Below are 22,741 nucleotides of genomic sequence, written 5' to 3'. Positions count from 1 at the left end.
CCAAGAGCAGAGAAAACCATTTCAGGGCACACACACACACACATACACACACACACATACACACACACAATACTACACTTACATAAATGTACTCACAAATACGCACATACACACAGGCATACACCCACGAACAAGCACCATACTCAAAGTAGTGATTAAGAAGTAGTGGAGGGTGTGTGATGTAAGATAAAAAGCATTCTGTCTGGGAATCCATGACTGGAATGTGTAGGTGTGTTGTGTTGTGTAGAAATGTGGAGCTGACATATCTCCATCTGTTTCTGGAAATCTGTCATGGGGCATGAGAGGGAAAGCTTTCTCTGGTACGCTCATACTTTCTTTTCTCTCCCTCTCCCTCCCTCTGTTTATGTTGATAATAATTTAGTCAGTCATTTACTCATCACCTCATATTTCCTTTCCTTTCCTCTACTGTTGAGTTGATTGTTACCTTGTTGCCAATGTTTCTCTCTCTGTTACTTCTTCTCTCCCTATCTTCAACCCTCTCTCTGTCACTTTTACTGCTCCCCCCTCTCTCTTTCTCATTCTTTCTTCATTACTTAGTTATAAGACCTTCCTCAGCGAGGATGCTGGTCCAGAGACACTGGTGGCAATTGTCCATGCCAAGGACCCAGACGGAGACGGCGTCTCCTACGCCATCACCGGGGGCAACGAGGACAGCAACTTTCAGCTGGACAACCAGAAGGGTGAGTGAGGCGGAGGGAATAGGGGGTGGAATAGGAAAGAAAAGAGGAGAGGAAATGGGGGAGGGGGGGCACCTCAATTTATCTGACATCAAATTTACATACTAACACAAACTAACATACGTACACACAAAAAGGAATCATACGTAAACGGAAAGTTTTCCTTGTGAAAGTGTGTGTGGGGGGGCATGTGTGTATGCACATTTTTGTCTGCTCAATAGTCCTGTTTTCTTGTGCATCTCAAAGTTCTTGTGTATGTAGTTTACATCCCCTTCCTGGGGAGACTTCTCTCCCTCTCCCTGTCTCTCTCTCTCTCTCTTTCTCTCTCTCTTTCTCTCTCTCTCTCTCTCTCTCTCTCTCTCTCTCTCTCTCTCTCTCTCTCTCTCTCTCTCTCTCTCTCTCTCTCTCTCTCTCTCTCTCTGCAGCCCCCCCCACCATCCAGGTGTAGATTTTATCATGTTTTTAAGAACGTCTTTCTCTGTCTCTCTGTCTCTGTCTCTGTCCCTCTTTAACACACACACCCACACACACGTTTGTACATATACATCCATATGCACATACTCGTGTCGTGTGTACATACTCTATTTCTCTCTCTCTCTCTCTCTCTCTCTCTCTCTCTCTCTCTCTCTCTCTCTCTCTCTCTCTCTCTCTCTCTCTCTCTCTCTCTCTCTCTCTCTCTCACACACACACAAAACCAGATGGCCTATGGCTTGTTCAGCTGTTCTGCTTTGTTACTTCAAAGGCCTGAGCAGTATTTTCATGTTGATGTGCCCCCCCCCCCAACAGCCATGTCCCTATTCATGTTGCAACCAAAGCTCTTTATTTGTTTGTTTGTTTTCTGCATTGATGGGCTGTGGGGATGGATAAGTGGATGTTAGCAAGAAAAATGCTGCTGCGACATTTATTTTCATATTTTATACTTTAATCTGGAGCTTTCATACAAAGTCACTCACGCTAAAACCAACGGCAGAATTAGCTTCAATTCCTGCATCACTAACATAACACACATTAAGGAGGTCAAGGGTCAGAGCCATAGGAACCCTACTAGGAGAAATATCCCCATGTTCCCAGATTACATTGAGTGAAGAAGTAGTCATTTAAGAAGTCTATGGGTAAAGGTAGAAATTGTTTCAAATTCTTTATCACGCCTCATTTTCTGTTGGTTTGCTCAGCTGGATGAAGTCCAGTTTCACTCTGGATTACCATTGCCACCGGCGACACCATGCGACAGTTTAGCAAGTGGCTGGACCATTGGGCAGGATAAACCTCTTTCCTGATAGTTCAGTCGAGCAATTGCTACGCAAATTTTGAAGTCGCAAAAAAAGAAGAAAAAACCCCCCAGTAAAATATAAAACAAAAACAGCCAAATAAGGAAGCAACGAGGCAGGTATGCTCAAGATGGCATAGTTTTGGCATTGATGAAGAGATTATGCGATAATCTCATGGGATTAATTCTCAAATGGCAAGTAGTTCTTGTCAGCCATTCTACCTTTTCAGTTGGATATTTTTAATGGCGTAGTCCTGCGCATGAATGCGTTGTTTAATCATTTAAAATGAACTGATGGAAACGCACTTGGTTCGTATTTGAATTCTTCCGACTTTTTTTAGAGATTTGCTTAAAAACCGTTCACCGTTTGGATGGGAACATAGCTTCTGAAGGGTTGCATTAAGGCAGCATCAAACAACCACTTTCAAGCCCCCGAGCTCTGTTTCTGAGCCTCAGAGGACTTCAGAATAGCTGCAGAGTTTGTTTCTGCTGAAAGACAGTACATCAGCTGACATTTTGACCTTTTGACCATGTTCATCGGTGTGTCGTGTGAGGGAACATTCATCACCTAAAAGTGTGTAGAATTGAGGCTTTTTTACCAAAACACCAGAGTTAGGAGGGTTATTTGATAAATGTATTACAATTACAAATTATCTATTGAATATATATATTTGGTAACTTACTCTAAGTATCACAATAATAAAGTAATGCAATCTGGTTACTTTTGGATTACCTCAATGCCAAATATAAAAAAAGACAAAAGAAAAGATATCAATAACATGACTTTTTCTTAAGTGCAGTTTGTAAGACAACAAATCAATGTAACCTTAGGAAGGACAATGGGGGTAACCAAGCTTTTAAGCATCAAAACATCTAGCAAAAAGGCAAACAGGCAACGCTAACCATGGTGGCCTAGTGGTTAGCATTGTTGCCTCACAGCAAGAAGGTCCTGGGTTCGAACGCCAGGTCATCCCAGGTCCTTTCTGTGTGGAGTTTGCATGTTCTCCCCGTGTCTGCGTGGGTTTCCTCCGGGTGCTCTGGTTTCCCCTCACCGTCAAAAGACATGCATGTTAGGGTTAATACTGCTGCCTGTGCCCCTGACCAAGGCATGGAAAGAAGAACTGGAGTTGGTCCCGGGTGCTGCAGCTGTCCACCGCTTCTATACAATAGAGTGGGTTAAATGCAGAAGACAAATTTCATTGTAACCTGTACAATGATAAAATAAAGTGGCTTTCTTTCTTTCTATTTCAGTTTAATACATAGAAGAAAGGCACCCACAACCACCTTCTCTTTTAGGCCTGCAACATTAATTAAGAGTATCCACAGTGTTTTCTTAATCAAGAAAATGAACTGTCAAAAAGTACATCATAAAAGAAATGTAGGCAGTAGGCCTGTGGATTAAAGATTAAAGTATAGGCTATGCCTATACGTGTCCCACATTGTCCCACACAAACACACTGTTTGTCCCACATCTGGTTTGTTGGCATCTGGTCATCCTACATGCAAGCCAGAGTAAAAGAAGGCGCCACAGAGACAAATCTGGACAGCCTGTCAGTAGGGTTGCCTCCTTTAGCTCAGAAAAATAAGAGGCACTTAACCCCATCCCATCTTGGCTCCCACCACCACCTACCCAGGCCCCATGACCCCCACCTCAATGGAAAAGGTTGCTCTTTTTTTTCTAAGAAATAATTTCCCTGATTCTATGGATGCACACACAGTGTGGTATTAGTTCAGAGTGTGGCAGGCTTGAAAGGTTCATGTAAAGGGAAATATACAGTAGGCTAGACAACTGCCTACAGTAAGTAGACTTGTCAGAGTAATATGTCTCTAAGATAACAGACACGTAACTACATAATGTTTCAGTTAAGGGCTTTATTGGCAAACAATAGCAACACAAAATAAATTCAATGAATCTCACAGTGTACTATTGTAGAAATGTACAATGTACTGTCTTTTTATTTCTTAACAATGTTATTTGATTTAATAATAAATGTACAATTTAGGACTTTGGCCATGTGCCCCTGGTACCCCAGAGAAAGTGCTCTGGTAAATCACCACAATTCTTAGGAGACCGGAGAAGGGAGAAATACACAGGCAGTGCCTCCATATTTCTCCCCTCTCCATTGTGGGAATACGGAAAAAACACCCTCCATATTGGCTCAGCAAGGAACGCATCATTTCCTTCTAAAATACAGGGTGATTTAAGGGATGGATGGCATTATAAACAAGCACGAGACCGTCCAGACCCACGACATACCTGGCAAGTATGAAGTCGATCGGATGAACGGTTGCCGAGAAAATCAAAGGACAGCCTGATAGACAGACGGACAGAGAATCCTTCCATTTTAGTCAGATTAGTTATTCCGAGGAATTCTGAAATGTATATAGTTAATACTGTATCAAAGTTAATACTGTATCAAAGACTAACAGGCGGGCATAGTTAATACTGTATCAAAGTTAATACTGTACTATAGTTAATACTGTATCAAAGACTAACAAGTGGACATCCCTCTCAGGTCGTCCATGAGTGAGGGACCACAATTTGCGATGCATGGCCCACAGCGGCAGTTGTGCAGCACCGTGGGAAAAACATTTATTTTTATATTATTTTTAAAATGTAATCCTGAAAAATAATCGCCATTTGTAAAAAGTGTATCTATAGGTAATCTAATTGCATCTTTTTTTCCCCTGTAACTGTATTGGAATACAGTTACTTTTTTTTTGGTATCCTGATTATGTCCCGTTACTGTATTGTGTTATTCCCAAAGCCTGCAAAAGACAGAGTGAGAGGAGCATTATGGAGCACCATGCATAATTTTGTATAACAATTTAACAGCTAGCCCAACACTCAATCAGTTTTCCTTTTTAGGTGCAGTCTTTTGATAGGGGCTGAAAATGGGCTGAAAACTATTGTTTTGTGGTTCAGTAGTTCTCCAGTTTAACCTTTTTTACCGAATTTTAAAAGGAATTGATGAAATTGCATTTTGTTGGGTTTTTCAAGAAACCTCTGACTGATTGTATATTCCTGTCAGTTACGGTGCAGATACACAACGCAGCAAAATTTGTGCAAATATCATGGATCAGAAGCCAATTTAGTGGTTTCATGTAATGTACCAATGTCCTTACACGAAAAGTCGTCTCCCAGCTTGAGATCTCTGTTTGGGTCAAAGATATAACTAGCCCAATAGCAGTTACCACAGTCTGTCTACACTCAAATGTAAACGTGTCAGCGTAGGTAAAGATGAAAACAGATATGACGGTTAAAAACAGAAATTTTAAAATCTGAATTTTCCCAACTCATCCGTCACAGTGACAGATCATTATTCATTTTAGAGCAACCCGTGAACCTCACACACCATCCAGAGTGTCATGACCTTCTTAATTTCTCTTCTTGTGCCAACACAAATAGAATTGGTGCACACAGATATTTGGACACAGGTGCACCTCATTTACCATCTGGGCCATTTCAGATTCTCCCTGCCACCCAGCCAACACAAAACAAACTACTATTGGACACTAACTTCAGGGTCTCACTCATTGCCCACCAACAGCACAAGGATAAATGCAGCTCATCCTATGCTGGATGATCCATCACACATACCGCACCCTGCCTTTGAATGGCTGGCATCTGATAGGCCCCACTGCTTACCTAGGGTAGAAAACTGTAAGATGGAGGGCCGCCTTGGTCTCTGATGCCATCAGGGATCTTAAAGCATTTGCCTCCCTCTCTCCCCCGGACTGGTGCTGATATGATGGACTTCTCCGCACCCCCCTTTTCTTTTTTGTCCACCTTGCTGAGCTGTCAATCACCCGCACTGATGTTATTTCATGTGTTGTTTTCCATGTATGTGTCTAAAGTATGTTTTGGTGTCTATCAGTATCCAAATAGATGAAGAAAATATACTGAAATGAACTGAACTCTGCTTACCAAACCAATATAAAGTAATTATAGACAACATTTTTTGTATACTCTTTCTTTGCTCTGTGGCTTCCTGTCGCCGCTGCTTTCAGGGATCATCAAGCTGCGACAAAGTCCCCCACCCAAGCTGCGGGGCCCCCAGTATGTCCTGAACATCACGGCTACAGACGACAACATATCGGGGGGACCCTACCCTCTCAGCAGCTCCGCCCAGGTTATTGTGGGAATCAATGACATCAACAACAACAAACCAGTCTTTCAGGAGGTGATGGCTTCTGTGTATGTGTGTTCGTGCATGTGTTTGGGAATGTGTGTGCATATGTGTATTTTTTGTGTTAATTCAGGTGTGTGTGTGTGTGTGTGTGCGCGCATGCGCGCATATGTCCGTGCATGTGTGTGGGTGTGCTTGCGCATGAGTGAGTGCATGTAACAATCATGACAACAAGTTTGACCCAGAGTCCATATTCACTGCTCCACCTGCTGTCTCTCCTCCTAGTGTCAGAACTACAGCCAGAACTCGGGGGTTTTGGAGAACCAGCCTCCAGGGACTTTCGTTTTGCAAGCCCATGCCTTTGATGCAGATATAGGGGTCAACGGAGAGGTCAAATACGGCATCATGCACCGTGATGGGGCATCATCTGGCTTTGACATTGATCCTGACACAGGTAGGTCAAACCGCAACACTGCTTGTCCCTGCTGGTTATGAAAAAAAATAAGCTACAGAGTCACAATATGGCAAGGAGATAATACAGTGACTGAAGATAGTGCTGAAACTTGTGAAATTTATTGAACGACACAATTCTTACAAAGCTGGACTTTGAAGTATTGAATCTATTTCAGGTGAGCTCAGTTCAGGTGAAGTCAAAAGCCATTAGATAAATGGTTTAACAGTGAGCTGCAAGTCTTCCTGCTCACCTCACACAGTCCCTTCATAGAGTCTCCGCTCTCCTCATTTCCCTTGCCTGCTTAAAGTTTACATATTTAAGAATCAGATCTCAAAATTTGATTTCATGTCCAATATAACAGTGCCCATTGTAGTAGAGCAGAACAATGTTGGAAAAAATCAACTATGTGATATAGATATATATACACTACCGTTCAAAAGTTTGGGATCACCCAAACAATTTTGTGTTTTCCATGAAAAGTCACACTTATTCACCACCATATGTTGTGAAATGAATAGAAAATAGAGTCAAGACATTGACAAGGTTAGAAATAATGATTTGTATTTGAAATAAGATTTTTTTTACATCAAACTTTGCTTTCGTCAAAGAATCCTCCATTTGCAGCAATTACAGCATTGCAGACCTTTGGCATTCTAGCTGTTAATTTGTTGAGGTAATCTGGAGAAATTGCACCCCACGCTTCCAGAAGCAGCTCCCACAAGTTGGATTGGTTGGATGGGCACTTCTTTGAGCAGATTGAGTTTCTGGAGCATCACATTTGTGGGGTCAATTAAACGCTCAAAATGGCCAGAAAAAGAGAACTTTCATCTGAAACTCGACAGTCTATTCTTGTTCTTAGAAATGAAGGCTATTCCATGCGAGAAATTGCTAAGAAATTGAAGATTTCCTACACCGGTGTGTACTACTCCCTTCAGAGGACAGCACAAACAGGCTCTAACCAGAGTAGAAAAAGAAGTGGGAGGCCGCGTTGCACAACTGAGCAAGAAGATAAGTACATTAGAGTCTCTAGTTTGAGAAACAGACGCCTCACAGGTCCCCAACTGGCATCTTCATTAAATAGTACCTGTTAGAGCCTGTTTGTGCTGTCCTCTGAGGGGAGTAGTACACACCGGTGTAGGAAATCTTCAATTTCTTAGCAATTTCTCGCATGGAATAGCCTTCATTTCTAAGAACAAGAATAGACTGTCGAGTTTCAGAGGAAAGTTCTCTTTTTCTGGCCATTTTGAGCGTTTAATTGACCCCACAAATGTGATGCTCCAGAAACTCAATCTGCTCAAAGAAGTGCCCATCCAACCAATCCAACTTGTGGGAGCTGCTTCTGGAAGCGTGGGGTGCAATTTCTCCAGATTACCTCAACAAATTAACAGCTAGAATGCCAAAGGTCTGCAATGCTGTAATTGCTGCAAATGGAGGATTCTTTGACGAAAGCAAAGTTTGATGTAAAAAAAATCTTATTTCAAATACAAATCATTATTTCTAACCTTGTCAATGTCTTGACTCTATTTTCTATTCATTTCACAACATATGGTGGTGAATAAGTGTGACTTTTCATGGAAAACACGAAATTGTTTGGGTGATCCCAAACTTTTGAACGGTAGTGTATATATATATATATATAGTATATCTTCTTTAAATGAAACAACAGTAGGAAAAGTGCTCAACAAACAAGGAGCAAAATAATCCAGTGATTCAAGTAATTCTTTAATTGACAGTACAAGCCTTTTTCATGCCATAAGCAATCACCAGATGTCAATAAAGCTACACAGGAAAGAACATAACATATTAACTGCCTCGTAATGCACATCATGTGCACAACGTCCAATAGGGAAGGGGGTAGTTCCTGCATTCAAAAATACCATTGAGCGAATCCATCTTCAATGAAGCGCCGCCCCCTTACCAAGAAGCATTACAAAAGAGCAGCTACAATTTTAAGCTCAAGTACAACCCACCATTAAATACTGACTGCCAGAAAATCAACAAACATAGCAGAAGACAAAACATCACCTGGTACAACGCACCCTACAGTGATACCGTGGCCACAAACATCGGTAAGCAGTTTTTTTAACTTTTCGATAAGTGCTTCACCCCGGACCACCAATTGAGAAAGATATTCAGTAAGAACACCATTTAAATTAGTTACAGCTGCATGCCTGACATTCAACAAATATCATCCCACAACACAAGAATCATGAACAGATCAGTGACACTTTCATCACAAACGGACACCCCCAACTGCAACTGCCATGTGAATGACTCATGCCCCCTCAAAAGAAAATGCGAGATGAATAAAAATTTCAAAAAATAATACACAGACAACATCAGGAGAAAAAGAGAAAAGACAAATATTTGTTTATTATTATTATTATTATTATTTGTATTTTTATGCATTTTTATTTATTTATTTGTTTGGTTTTTTTTTTTTAGGGGACTGTGTTGTTGGGAGGGAGGGGCATGTGATGGGGGGGGGACTGTTATATGCCCCCTCTGTTCTTGTTTGTTATATTTTGTCTTTAAAAATCCAATAAAAAAACTTACAAAAAGAAAGGAAAATGCGAGACAAAAGGAGTTATATACCAAGCTACGGTGACGAGAAATGACAACGGCAAAATTGAGACATACTACGTCGAACTAACAGAGGGAACATTCAACGAGACGTTTAATGCACACATGTAGCTTCAGAAACAACCGTTTAAAGAATGTAACATCTTTAAAGCTGTTATATTTGGTCATTGGCGGACAGAAACATTAATTATTCAACTGCCTGGGAAATCCTCTCAAAAAATAAAGCATATTCAACCAGTGGTAAAATGTGCAATCTATGTCTAACTGAAAAATATTTTATCATTTGCAAACCAGAAATGTCCACATTGAATAACAGGAATGAATTGGCCAGCAGTTGCAGACATAGATATAAGCATCTATTTTGTAATTATAAGTAGACAATGCCAATGGACAAATACCATTAACCTTGTAATGCAACCTCCCCCCCACTGAATGGTTAGCGATCACATGTTTTTGAATTTTTGAATGTAGGCACCTCCCCCCCCCCCATGCACGTGATGTGCATGGCGAGGCAGTTAATATGTTGTGTTCTTTCCTGTGTAGCTTTATTGACCGCTGATGATTGCTTATGGCTTGTACTGTCAATTTAAGAATTACTTGAATCACTGGATTATATATATATACATATATTTTATGATAATTATAATAGTAAAGGATAAAAAGTAGTTTCATAATTTCTCCTGATATGTTATGCTTTTAACTGTCGAAGCATTTAGACAGAATTTATTACTCTAGCAATGATTACGGTGATTTGTGATGGGTAAATAAGGCCATTAAGTCAGACTAAATAATATCATTTGTCAGATGTGCTAGACTATCTTCTTTCAAGAGAAATCACAGAAAAGTGGACATGGCAAAATTTCATTTTCTATCCCAGCTGTAAGGGCTTTAGCCTAAAATGATTGATTGGGCCAGTTTGCCTTAGACTGCATCCTTTACAGTGTGACTTTTGCATGTGTGTATTGCGATATCGATTCTTAAGCGATAAATTGTCCAGCCCTACATAATAGCAATAATGTGCAAACTGTACCCCCCACCTCTCTTGCCAGGTGTCATCACAACCACTGTGAGCTTTGACCGGGAGCGTCAGAGAGAGTACACCCTGTCAGTGACGGCCACAGACCAAGCCCAGGAGCCCCTCATTGGTATCTGCCAGATTACTGTCTTCATCGCTGACCAGAATGACAATGACCCCAAGTTTGAGAATAGCCGCTACCAGTGTGAGTGTCAGCTCTACACTTGCGCTTCCATATTTTATTCATCCTTGTAGGGAAATTATCTTTCCTCTATCCCCCGCCCCCCCTTCTAACCCTGCACTCACACCGGCAGCGACTTTATCGCTGTATGTCGCCAAGTCTCTGTGTCGCTGTCGCCTAGCTGTCGCTTGCAGCCAGCTAGCTGGCATTGCTAACGTAGTTTTGGGCAAGTAAGCTACAAATGTATTGACAGGAGATGCATCAGTTTTCTAAAAAAAAAATGTGTATACTAATAAATTTATAAATATATATTACTCACTGCAACACTCACCAATGCAGAAAAGGTACCGAAGGCGTTCACAGTCGTGTACAGGTGTGTTGTGTTGTGGGCTGCCTGGTTTGTGTTTTTGCCCTATCAGGTCCAAATGAACGACAGTGCTGATTGAAGTCCAGGATAAAATAGCCACACACACAGTTATTAGGGCTACATCTCACGCCATCTCGGCAACATATGCTGTAAAATCCATTATTGGGTGATAAATCTGACCAGTCTGACAAGTTTTAAACCCCAGTGGAAACTATCTAACTAAAAAAAAAAACAACCACACACGTGCACACATGTTCATACAATATTGATTGGTAGCCCATTCTCTGCACTTTCAAATCTGTCTTTCATCATAAATTTTTTTAATCAAAAATCAAGTCACACACCGATGCATGTATTTCCAATTAAAACATTTTAGGCGATCCAACATATGGTTGAACAGGTTCACGTTAAGCATATCGTGACAGGAAAACCAGCAACAGCTGCAATCAGTTCCTCCCCCATGTTGGCTATGAGAACTAAAATGCTAATATAGGAACTAAAGTTTAAGAATACATTGCACACCCAAAGGATATAAGAGGAACACATCTGCCCTCTTATTGGCCGTTGCTTATCTCTGTCACTGCTCATTTGCATTAAGTTGGACATTGCTCAACTTTTTTTTTTTTCGCTAAGTCGCAGAGATTTTGATGGCAGGTGACTCGCCGCACCATGTTGCTCAGTGTAGCCCAGAGACCATTGGAAATGAATGACTTCCAGCAGCTGCTTTGTCTCTTGTTGTCGCTACCGGTGTGAGCACAGGGTACGAGGTGACCTCTGACCTCTGACTTCACACCAGGGCTGTTGTGCAAGACCACTGGTAGGGCAGATACTTCTGTAGCAGAGACCCTGAACATGGTGTTTTCCATTCTTAAATTATAATCTGGTTCTCTCTTCTCTTTCAACCCTGTTACATAAAGAAGCCAGCTTTGGTGCAGTTTTAGTTCTGTTACAACCGAAAGTTGTCAATCCTAAAAGCTGTTGTGTCTGTTTTGGAGAAAAAAAATGTTTTCCGCTATTCATCTATCAATAATTCAAAAATACAGCTGATTCTGTGCTTCAAAGTAGAACAGTTTTGCAAGTAAAGTTGTTAAACTGGTAGTCTCGAACTTTTTCATGTAAACGGAAATGTGCATTTCATTACTATCTATCAATGACTATGGAAAACAATAATGATTCAGCTCTTAATTCCTCAAAGCCTTTGCTTCTGAGTGTTTGCATTGTAAAAAAAGCAGTGTGGGTTCAACCCTTCCTGTGAAAACCTATCCAGCTGTGCATATGAACCATGATAGGAACTGATACGTTTTACTTCAGTCAGCAGTAGTTGGTCTACCAGGGAGGATAAGGTGGAACTTCCTCTCTGGTGGACCAACCAGAGAGAAGCATCAAAGATAGTCAACTAATGAAAGATAGAAATCTAACAGAGATAGAAAATATTCAACATTGCCACTTTGAGATGGCTTCTGTTTCTGATGTGCATCATTTTGATGTCAAGAACCTTTTGCTGAGCGTCCGGGTGGCGTAGTGGTCTATTCCGTTGCCTCCCAACATGGGGATCGCTGGTTCAAATCCCTGTGTTACCTCTGGCTTGGTTAGGCATCCCTACAGACACAACTGGCTGTGTCTGCGGGTGGGAAGCCAGATGTGGGTATGTGGTCTGGTTGCTGCACTTGTGCTTCCTCTCGTCAGTTGGGGCACCTGTTCGGGGGGGAGGGGGAATAGCATGATCCTCCCACGCACTACACCCCCTGGCAAAACTCCTCACCCTCAGGAAAAGAAGCGGCTGGCGACTCCACATGTATCGGAGGAGGCATGTGGTAGTCTGCAGCCCTCCTGGGATCGGCAGAGGGGGTGGAGCAGTGACCAGGATGGCTCAGAAGAGTCGGGTAATTGCCCAAGTACAATTGGGGAGAAAATCCAAAAAAAAAGAAGAACCTTTTGTTAGAGTATCTACTACTACTATTACTTTCGGCTGCTCCCGTTAGGGGTTGCCAGAGTGGATCATCCGTTTCCATTTCTTCCTGTCTTCTGCATCTTCCTCTGTCACACCAGCCACCTGTATGTCCCCCCTCACCACATCCATAAACCTCCTCTTTGACCTTCCTGTTTTCCTCTTCTCTGGCAGCTCCATATTCAGCATCCTTCTCCCAATATACCCAGCATCTCTCCTCCACACATGTCCAAGCCATCTCAATCTTGCCTCTCTTGCTTTGTCTCCAAACCGTCCAACTTGAGCGGTCCCTCCAATATAATCATTCCTAATCCTGTCCTTCTTCATCACTCCCAACGAAAATCTTAGCATCTTCAACTCTGCCACCTCCAGCTCCGCCTCCTGTCTTTTCGTCAGTGCCACTGTCTCCAAACCATATAACATTTCTGATCTCAACCATCTTGTAAACCTTCCGTTTAACTCTTGCTGGTACCCTTCTGTCGCAAATCACTCCTGACACTCTTCTCCACCCACTCCACCCTGCCTGCACTCTCTTCTTCACCTCTCTTCTGCACTCCCCGTTACTTTGAACAGTTGACCCCAAGTATTTAAACTCATATGCCTTCGTCATTTCTATTCCTTGAATCCTGACCATTCCACTGTCCTCCCTCTCATTCACGTATAGGTATTCCGTCTTGCGCCTACTTACTTTAATTCCTCTTCTCTCCAGTGCATACCTCCACCTCTCCAGGCTCTCCTCATCCTGCTCCCTACTCTTGCTACAGATCACAATGTCATCCGCAAACATCATAAACCACGGAGACTCCTGCCTGATCTCGTCCGTCAATCTGTCCATCACCATTGCAAACAAGAAAGAGCTCAGAGCCAATCCTTGATGTAATCCCACCTCCACCTTGAACCCATCTGTCATTCCAACCGCACACCTCACCATTGTCACACTTCCTACATACTTCTCTGCAACTCCTGACTTCCTCATACTGTACCACACCTCCTCTCTTGGTACCCTGTCATATGCTGTCTCTAAATCTACAAAGACACAGTGTAACTCCTTCTGGCCTTCTCTATACTTCTCCATTAACACTCTCAAAGCAAACATCGCACTTTTTGTTAGACTATATGACAATATTTTTCAGTGATTTCTCATTTTGTAGCAAGACTCCCCAGTATTTAAACTGTCCTTTTTCTGTCGTGTCGCTCAAGGCATCTCTGTTTCGTCCATTCACAGCATGGGGCAAAATTCACTGTACCCTTGGACATTAACCTGAACCCAAACCCCGGGATTTAGAGTAGACAAGAACCAGTACACTGCTGCACACACACTAGTATCACCACAGATGCTGATGAGTTAAACGACAGCAGCTATCTTCAGAATTTAACCGTGGTTTCTTGTAGTAATAGTATTTGGCCAAACTCAAGTAGGATTCACGATGTATGGAATATAGTGATTTTTTTTGTGCCATTTTGTTAGATTTTTTTTTTGTGGTTTAACAGTTCTGAAGATTAAACAACTATTTTAAGTGATTTGGTAATGAGTCAAACTGCTTAGTATTCCTTTATTTACTAAGTTAACAGAGTTTTGATTATTTTAACTTGCCCCAGTCCAACATTTGCAGTTTAATCTACCATAAACTTCATCCTCTGAAGGGAGCAGGTGACGTTTTAAAGACCTTCCTCAGATAAGGAAAAAGCAAGTCATGATTTGTCATCATTGTTACCGGTGGTTCTATGTCCTCCCAATCCTGGAAAACTCTCAAACATGATGAAACACTCTCCGCCTTCCTCCCGACGACTCTCGTGGGCCCATGTTTGTTTACCATGTGTGCAAATATGTGTTTTGATATGCTTCTTGTCAGAAGTTCTTTTCATCAGATTAGGGAAATACGCACGGTGGCTCATTAAGTATTTAACAGGCAGATTGAAATGTTTCTGGGACATGCATTCAATTATTGGGTGTGTGTGTGTGTGTGTGTGTGTGTGTGTGTGTGTGTGTGTGTGTGTGTGTGTGTGTGTGTGTCAGATTGTGTGTGTGTCAGATTGTGTGTGTGTGTGTGTGTGTGTGAGTGTGTGTGTGTGTGTGGCGGTCTAGTGAAAACACAAGGATCCAACTAGAAGCGGCCTCAGTTTTTCCTCCTTGTTGTTGCTGGTGGGTGTAGGTTAGACAAAAGGTGGTCGTTTTAAAACTTGGCAAGTGGCTGAGCAACATAAGAGCTGACATGTTAACAGGACATTATTTAGGATATATTATATATATTTAATCGAATAATTTAACCAGGTGTCATACTAATGATATGCTGACCGAGACCACCAGAAAATCAGGTCGTCTCTTGTTTAGCCTATATGCAGTCACACCCGTTTTGTTGTGAATAACATTACAAATGTGTATTTTTTCAAAACCAACACCAAACAAAGTAAAGACTGAACACAATATTTTATACTTTCCAAAGCTCCTCATCAAAAGGGGGCGTTTCGCCCCGATTTTTCGTCTCACAAGATTTAAAACAGCAAACAAAATGTTGTCTGTTTGCCGAGTGTATGTTTACTTTATATTACCCTTTGAATTTAATTTAAATCTATTCAAAATGTAATTATTTAAACATTTAAGTTTTAATTCATATATTCAGTTGTTCATTTGTTTTCTTTAGGCCCTTCTGTGTTTTAAATATTTGGAAAATACAGTTGTCTATCTGCACTTTGAGATTCGGTTTGAAAGAAATGTACGTTATTAATGACACATTATAGTAGTAATTATTACTGTGAGTAGCAGTGAATAGTATTAGTACTAAAAGTGTACCATTGATGTTTTCCTCCAAGACTTCCTGCGTGAAGACACGCCTGTGGGGACTAGTTTCCTGCGAGCAGCGGCACACGACGACGACCAAGGTAGTAACGCGGCAATCATCTACTCGCTGTCCAATCAGAAGCCGGCGTACCTGCACATTAATCCCAGCACAGGCTGGGTCTACGTCAATCATCCCATCTCTCAGGTCAGAAAGCCACTGACTCAACAAAGCTGTTCATGGGTGAAGATTGAGAGTTCAGAAACACGTCTCAGAGTAATTCACAGATTATTGTTGTTTGCATTCTGTATGTTGACAGCTGCCAACTCTGAGATTTGCTGTAAATATTTATTTGTCAATTTCACTGGTAATCACAAGGGGCTGTGTGTGTGTGTGTGTGTGTGTGTGTGTGTGTGTGTGTGTGTGTGTGTGTGTGTGTGTGTGTGTGTGTGTGTGTGTGTGTGTTTGTTTATCTCTGTGTTTGGGAGCTTGTGTGTATCGAAGTGTGTCTGTGCGTAACTGTGATTCGTGATTTTTGATGCATGCAAATTTATGTCTGTGCGTGTGTTTGTTTTTGTGTGTGTATTTGTATGTGTGTGTGTGTGTGTGTGTTTGTTTGTGTTGGTGTGTGTATAGGAAATAGAGCAGAGAGAGATAGGGGAATCAGCACATTTTTGTCTGTGAGCATTCAGCTATACCCTGCAAAAGCTTACATGCAAACACACACACACACACACACACACACACACACACACACACACACACACACACACACACACACACCTGTATACTTTTTCCTCAGTGGATGCATATGAAATCTGACTGTGTGTTCAATAATGGAGCTCTGGAAAAATGGAAGCATTAAATTTCTCGTTGCATAAATATGCTAGAGTCTGTGTGTGTAGGGGGGTGTTTGTGTTAGTGGTGCTACTAAATAATAGTTACTAGTAGTAATACTAGTTAATGCTACTGCTTGTGAACATGTGTATGTATGTGTATGAGTGGTTTGTGTATGTGTGTGGGCAATAAGTGTGTGTGTGTGTGTCTGTGTGTGTGTGTGGGGGGGGGGGGGTTCAGATGACCACCTCAGAGAAATATTAATGTGAGATTCCCATCTGGCACCTTCTGGCTCCGCACCACAGCCTCCCAGCTGGAGGTTGATGGAGATGCACTGTGACAGAGCTGGGACGGATACTGGGAAGTCGAGATAAGGGGAGTTGATAGAGAGGGGGCCTGTGAGTGTATGACTTTGTGTGTGTGTGTGTGTGTGTGTGTGTGTGGTGGGTGGGGTTTGGTAGTTTAAGTATGTTTGCGTTCATCTTTTCAGTGTTACTTGAACTCCGTAGCACTCTGGGTAGATAGAGCAAGGCAACGCACCAGGGTTAGGGGTTCCATTCCCCGTATAAGTCATTGGACGGAGCATGGCACTAACGCTGCCAGGGGGTCAGTCCTCTCATAGTGAAACTACATTTAGTAAGGTTAGTATAAGGTACTTGTACAAAAAAAAGAAAAAAAGAAGCATTCACACATTATTTGAAATGATTAGTGCTGATGATAACACTTTTGTGTCACTTTATCGTCACTCTCTCACTCTCTCTCCCGCTCTCCTCTTTTTTCCTGTTTGTATTGAATAGTATCAGTATTATTTGTATCTCCTACATGCACTTCTAGTGTGCATGTATGTCTCTGTCTTTGCATGCGTGTGTGTGTGTGTGTGTGTGTGTGTGTGTGGGGGGGGGTGTGTGTGTGCCTGTCTGGTGAGCACAAAGTTCTACAACCTCCCAAAGTCAAACAAGGAGGCAAAAAATAACCGTAATGGGATGAATCCATCTTTCTTTTCACTGTGTGACACTTTTGAAGTCAGCCATTTAAACATTTGTTATGAATAATGCTGACTATTCTTCTTCCGAAAATGTCAGCCGCTCCCCTTTCGTCTCCCCCTCACTCTCTTTTAGCCATCAAGAGATCTATTTAACATCACTTTCCAACTCCCCCATACACGTGTCCTCCATATTCAATAATTGTACTACAGTGCGAGCTACGGTCTGTCTGTTGGTTTGTTTGCCTCGTTCTCTCCCTTTCATCTGATGGCAGACAAATTGACACAGCAGTGTCAGTGGCATCTCATATTTTCCTTGTTTCTCTCTATTTTTCTCTCTTGTCCACTTCACCCTTGCTCAAGCAAAACCGGTCTCTAAACAAACTTGTAACCCGTTTAACTTCTTACCCCACCTTTAAACTGTTCCCATTAATCATGCAGTCGATGCAGCGATGACTTTCTCTCTCTCTCTTTCTCTCTCCCCCTTGCTCTCTCTCCCTCTCCCTCTCTCCCCCTCTCTATCTCTCTCCCTCTCCCTCTCCCCCCCTCTCCCTCTCTCCCTCTCCCCCCTCTCCCCCCTCTCTCTCCCCCTCTCCCTCCCTCTCTCTCTCTCTCCCTCCCTCCCTCTCGCCCTCTCCCCCCTCTCTCTCCCCCTCTCCCTCTCCCTCCCCCCTCTCTTGACCATTAGCCATTAGGCTATTTAAGGTCCCTTCCCAGCCTTCCTCTCCCCTATCTAACCTGACCTCTTACATGTTGTTTTACCTAACTTAACTAACCCCATCCTAAACTATTTCTAACTATTGGTAGGGTGGAGAATGTAATACAAAAGCATGCAAAAGAATGACAGACTGATCTTTAAATGTCAGCTGTACTTGAGTGGGCGGTAAGCATTGCACCTACTGTGTGTATTTTTGTCTATGACTTTGTATGTATTTTTGTCTATGACTTTGTGTGTGTGTGTTTGTCTATGACTTTGTGTGTGTGTGTTTGTGTGTGTGTGTGAGCAGGTGGGGGGGGATGAGTTTGAGTCTCTTGTGTTTCTAAGTTACCTTTTCCTCAGGTGTTTGTCAGGAACTGGCAAATATCAAATATCCAACCATTTTAACGCCCACTCCCATAATACCCAGAGCCATAGCTTTTTGACGGGGAGGCTTGGCTCAATGGGCTCTATTTTCATGTTGGCACAGAGCCGACAGGCAGAAACACAGGCTGGTTGGCAATTTCCTCCACTGCAAGGTGAATTCTCCCTGCCTACATCGTTTGGTAATTTCGTGGCTCAAAAGGAACCAGCCTGCGATGGTGGTGGTGGGGTAGATAGGCGTGTATTGAGGCAGATCCGGTGGCTCGGTACAATTTTGGTATCCATTTGGGCCTGAAATTGTTAGCCTACTACTATACTGGCTCAGACACCACATCTAAGCACTGACGAAGGTGCAATGAGATTTTTTTTCATGCCACAGTCTGGGCGAGGATGCACGGGAACATCTATCCAAATGTGTTTTAATGAATACTAGCATTTAATTTTCACCCAGCTGAAATAAATTACTAAATCAGTAGCAACAGCTAACTGAATGCCATGTACTAAATAAGTTAATCAGAAAGAAATATAGATATGTGGCTGTTGAATTTGATGCAAGTCAAAGGCAGTTTGCGCTCATCATGATGCATGGAAAATTCAACCTTACTTAACAAGGTGAATGTCTGTCTGGTCCAGTAGGATATATCCACCGGTGCAGTCTGTTTTTACCAGAGCCTGACATCTGGAATCCTGTGAGTCCTGTGCAATTCCCAGGACGGGAGTCACTTCTACCATCAATACAGTGAGCCAAACGGGACAAGAGAATTTTTTGTTACTGAGTCACATGATTGGGATGTGAAAATCCACTCCCGTGTCAAACTCTAGACTAAACTATTGTGTCTATTGTCAATCTCTTGTCGGCTTGTGCGTGATGTGAGAACACTGAAGTCAATTTGTGAGACATGTCAGCCAGGCTGCTTGATAATGATCTTCTTGCATGCTGCTTCAAATTATATTTTGTTTTGTCAAGATCTATAGAAATGGAGTATATAATTGGAAGAAGGTGGCGGTACATGGAAAGAATTTAGCGCCACTGGATGTCATTCGTCCAAGTTAATCGAGGAGGAATGCATTGCTGTTCTGTTAGGCTCCCCTCTTCATCCATTACAAAAGCAACAAAATGCTGTGCCACAGTGCATTTAAAGGGCGTGAGAGGAGCTGATTCAATCGGCCAAGTGTAACCCGCCCCAACTCCACCTGCTTGTAATGTATTTATCCTGATCCAAGCTCTTTTTCAACTGTACCATAGTGTGTTTGCTGCGCTTATGTCACTGGTCACCAAATTAGAAAAAACACATTAGGGCGTCTGAGTGGCATGGCGGTCTATTCCGTTGCCTACCAACATGGGGCTCGAATCCCCGTGTTACCTGCGGTTTGGTCAGGCATCACTATAGACACAATTGGCCGTGTCCGCAGGTGGGAAGCCGGATCTGGGTATGTGTCCTGGTCGCTGCACTAGCGCCTGTTCAGGGGGGGAGGGGAAACCGGGTGAATAGCATGATCCTCCCACGCGCTACGTCCCCCTGGTGAAACTCCTCACTGTCAGGTGAAAAGAAGCGGCGGGCAACTCCACATGTATCGGAGGAGGCATGTGGTAGTCTGCAGTGACCGGGATGGCTTGGAAGCATGGGGTAAATGCAGTTGGGGAGAAAATAAGGAGGGGGGGGTGAATCCCCCCCCCCCCAAAAAAACACAGTGGACAGCCCATGTGTATCAACGTGCCGCACTTGCACCGTTTCATGAAAATAGAGCCCATTGATTGACGATGAGACCTGAAAGACACCGTGGAGCTGTTTTAAAAGGAGATGTATTAAGAAATTATCGTTTTCTTAAATGAACTTTGACCTCTGTGTGGATTCTGCAGACATCCAGGATCAGCCAGCAAATCGTGGCGACTGATGGAGGGAACCGCAGCAGCTCCGTGGAGCTCACAGTCATCATCACCAACGTCCACAACCAGCCGCCCCGCTGGGAGCAGGATGAGTACTGGGTTACTGTGCCAGAAAACACCGTTCGAGACGGCAAGATAGTGGTGAGTGTGTGTCTGTGTGTGTGTGTGTACATATGTCTGTCTGTCTTTCTGTCTGTGTAATTCGTTATACATTGGGTAATTCTGTCTAAGAAATGTGAACGGTCAAAACAGGTTCAACTTGTGCCAAAAAAGAAAAACCCTAGACTATGTGTACTTTTGGTGGTTGCTGTGTTAACTGTTGTAGTAACCAGGAAGCTGTATGTGTGTGTGTGCGTGCATGTGGTTAAGCTTTATTTTCCCTCGTTCTCCTCTTTCATTTCATTCTGTTGTGATCTGGCTTGTCATTTTTATTTTCTTTGTGAAGGCCAGCTTTTCACCGCCCTCCCAGCGCTGCTATTTCCTCCCCAGCACCGCCCAGTCGAGTGTGATCCCCTTGCGACAAAGACAGCCAGCAGGGTGGAGACGCTTAAGAGAGGTCCCCCCCCCCCCCCCCCCGGTATTCCTGTCCGTCTCTCTGACAGTAGAGACAAAAGGAGAGAGAGAGAGGAGGAAGAGAAAAGCGGGAGGTGTAATTATGTGTGGTGTTGGAACACCTCGGTGGACTCTCAGCATCTGAAAGATGCTTAAAGATGGAGGCTTAATTGCTGTATTCAACCTCTGACAGATAAAGCAGGACACAGTGATGGAGACCTACTGCAGCAGAGAGACAGAGACAGGCAGTGGAAGAACGCTGTAGACGAAGACAGAGAGAGACAGGGTGATAGAGGTGTAGGTGGTGAGATGGAAAGAAAGGGGATAAGTAGAGAGACAGAGACAGACTGTGGGAGAACACTGTGGACGGAGACAGAGAGAGACAGGGAGATAGAGGTGTAGGTGGTGAGATGGAAAGAAAGGGGATAAGTGAAAGGAGGGGAAGGGGAGAAAGTGTCGAGGAGGAAGACGGAGAAAACATTCCTGTTGTTTTTCTCTTAGCGTTTTGTCTCTCCCTCTTTATCGCCCGGTAATTTTTCTTTTTTCATCCTACTACTTTTCTGTCTGTTCGTACGTCGTTGTATTACTTTCACACACGAACACACACATCTCTCTGTCTTTCTCATTTAATTTTTCATTTGCTTGAATGACATGACAGTTGGGGGGGGGGGACTGCACGTAAAAAACCCGAGGAAAAATAATCCCTCGTTATCTGTGTGTGTGTGTGTGTGTGTGTGCGTGCGTGCATAAGTGCATTGTATGTGTGTTCATGTGTTCGCGCCTCTAAAAGGAAGGATCGAGGTTGCTGCATACAGAATCAGCTCTCTCTCTCCCTCCCACCTCTCGCTCTTAATCTCTACAATTACAGAATTAAACCTAGACTACCTTTCTCTCCTCCCCAGTCTCTCTATTCATTCACACCCCTGTCTCCTCTCTCAGTCTGTCCCTGCTTTGTCTGCCACTGTGTGACCTGCAGATGGGAGGGGGCCACTGTTTTAAATTCAGCCTGTTGATTACATTATTATTCAAATAGAGGGTAATACAAAAGTAATGGGTTGTGATGGTGATGATGTGTGTGTATACATGTGTGTATACAGGAACTCGTGCCTGTTTACATTTGTGCATGCATGAGTTTGAGCCTTTGTGTGGAATCGTCATCTCAACTGGGGGGCCCCACTTCATTCCTCCCATTGCAGAGTATACACACGTTTATCTTTGTGTGTATGTGTGTTAGTGTGTGTGTGTTATTAGAGTAGCATGCGTGCGACTGTCTCATCAGCATCATAAGACTGCCTCTTCCTCTTGTCTCTGCTCCTGCTTTGGAGGATAAACAGCATCATGATTCTGTATCTGGGATATTTCCCGGCTATTTGCATGGTAAGGAGTATTACATACAAGTAGAATGTGCAGAGATGTAAAGATATATCGACTCACATGCAATTAATAAGTAACCTTATCCATATAAGTCTCATTGCCGTCGTGTATTTTGAAGTTAAAGTAGTTGAAAGTCTGCTATAGGTCACAAACATTTGAATATTTTCATCCACAACTGATGAAAAATGTGACCATTTTGTGTACTGTGTACTGTTACAAAGCAGTTACAGGTATGATGCTTTTCTTTAGAGAGTATTACTGATTATTTTTTTCAGTGTTATTATTTCTTTCAAGCAGAGTGATGGTATTTGGGGCCAAAATACTTCATTTGTCTTTCCGCAAGAGAGCCCTCTGTTGGGTAAATTCAACACCACCCCTTTCATTTCAGAGCTACAGTCGTTGTGATAGCTCCACCGCTGTTCGAGCTCAGATATGCTAGACACTTATCAGCTTTAGCCTCAGCAGACTCCATTGATGTCTAATGAGATCATTACTCATTAGAGATAATTCACTATGCTCTGTTGCCTTGGCCTTAATGCATTAGAGTGCTGTTAAGAGGCTTGTAGCTTTGACAATCTGAGCTAATCGGCTGCATGAGGTGTGAACC

At 42.8% G+C, this 22,741-nt stretch overlaps 1 protein-coding gene across 1 annotated transcript in view; it reads left to right on the top strand.

Annotated features, from left to right (window-relative positions):
- The window catches only part of si:dkey-22o22.2 (neural-cadherin), a 178,092-nt gene that overhangs the window by 85,979 nt on the left and 69,372 nt on the right, over nucleotides 1-22,741 (top strand). The window contains exons 7-12 of the mRNA XM_056286943.1: nucleotides 559-701; nucleotides 5,977-6,149; nucleotides 6,381-6,549; nucleotides 10,182-10,352; nucleotides 15,455-15,627; nucleotides 20,182-20,349. Coding sequence (XP_056142918.1) covers nucleotides 559-701; nucleotides 5,977-6,149; nucleotides 6,381-6,549; nucleotides 10,182-10,352; nucleotides 15,455-15,627; nucleotides 20,182-20,349 — 997 coding nt within the window. The remainder of the gene's footprint in view (nucleotides 1-558; nucleotides 702-5,976; nucleotides 6,150-6,380; nucleotides 6,550-10,181; nucleotides 10,353-15,454; nucleotides 15,628-20,181; nucleotides 20,350-22,741) is intronic.

The sequence above is a fragment of the Lampris incognitus genome, chromosome 9, assembly GCF_029633865.1.
Source record: "Lampris incognitus isolate fLamInc1 chromosome 9, fLamInc1.hap2, whole genome shotgun sequence".
Lineage (NCBI taxonomy): Eukaryota > Metazoa > Chordata > Actinopteri > Lampriformes > Lampridae > Lampris > Lampris incognitus.
The sequence above is the reverse complement of the archived record's forward strand: the minus strand, read 5'-3'. Positions and strand labels throughout refer to the sequence as shown.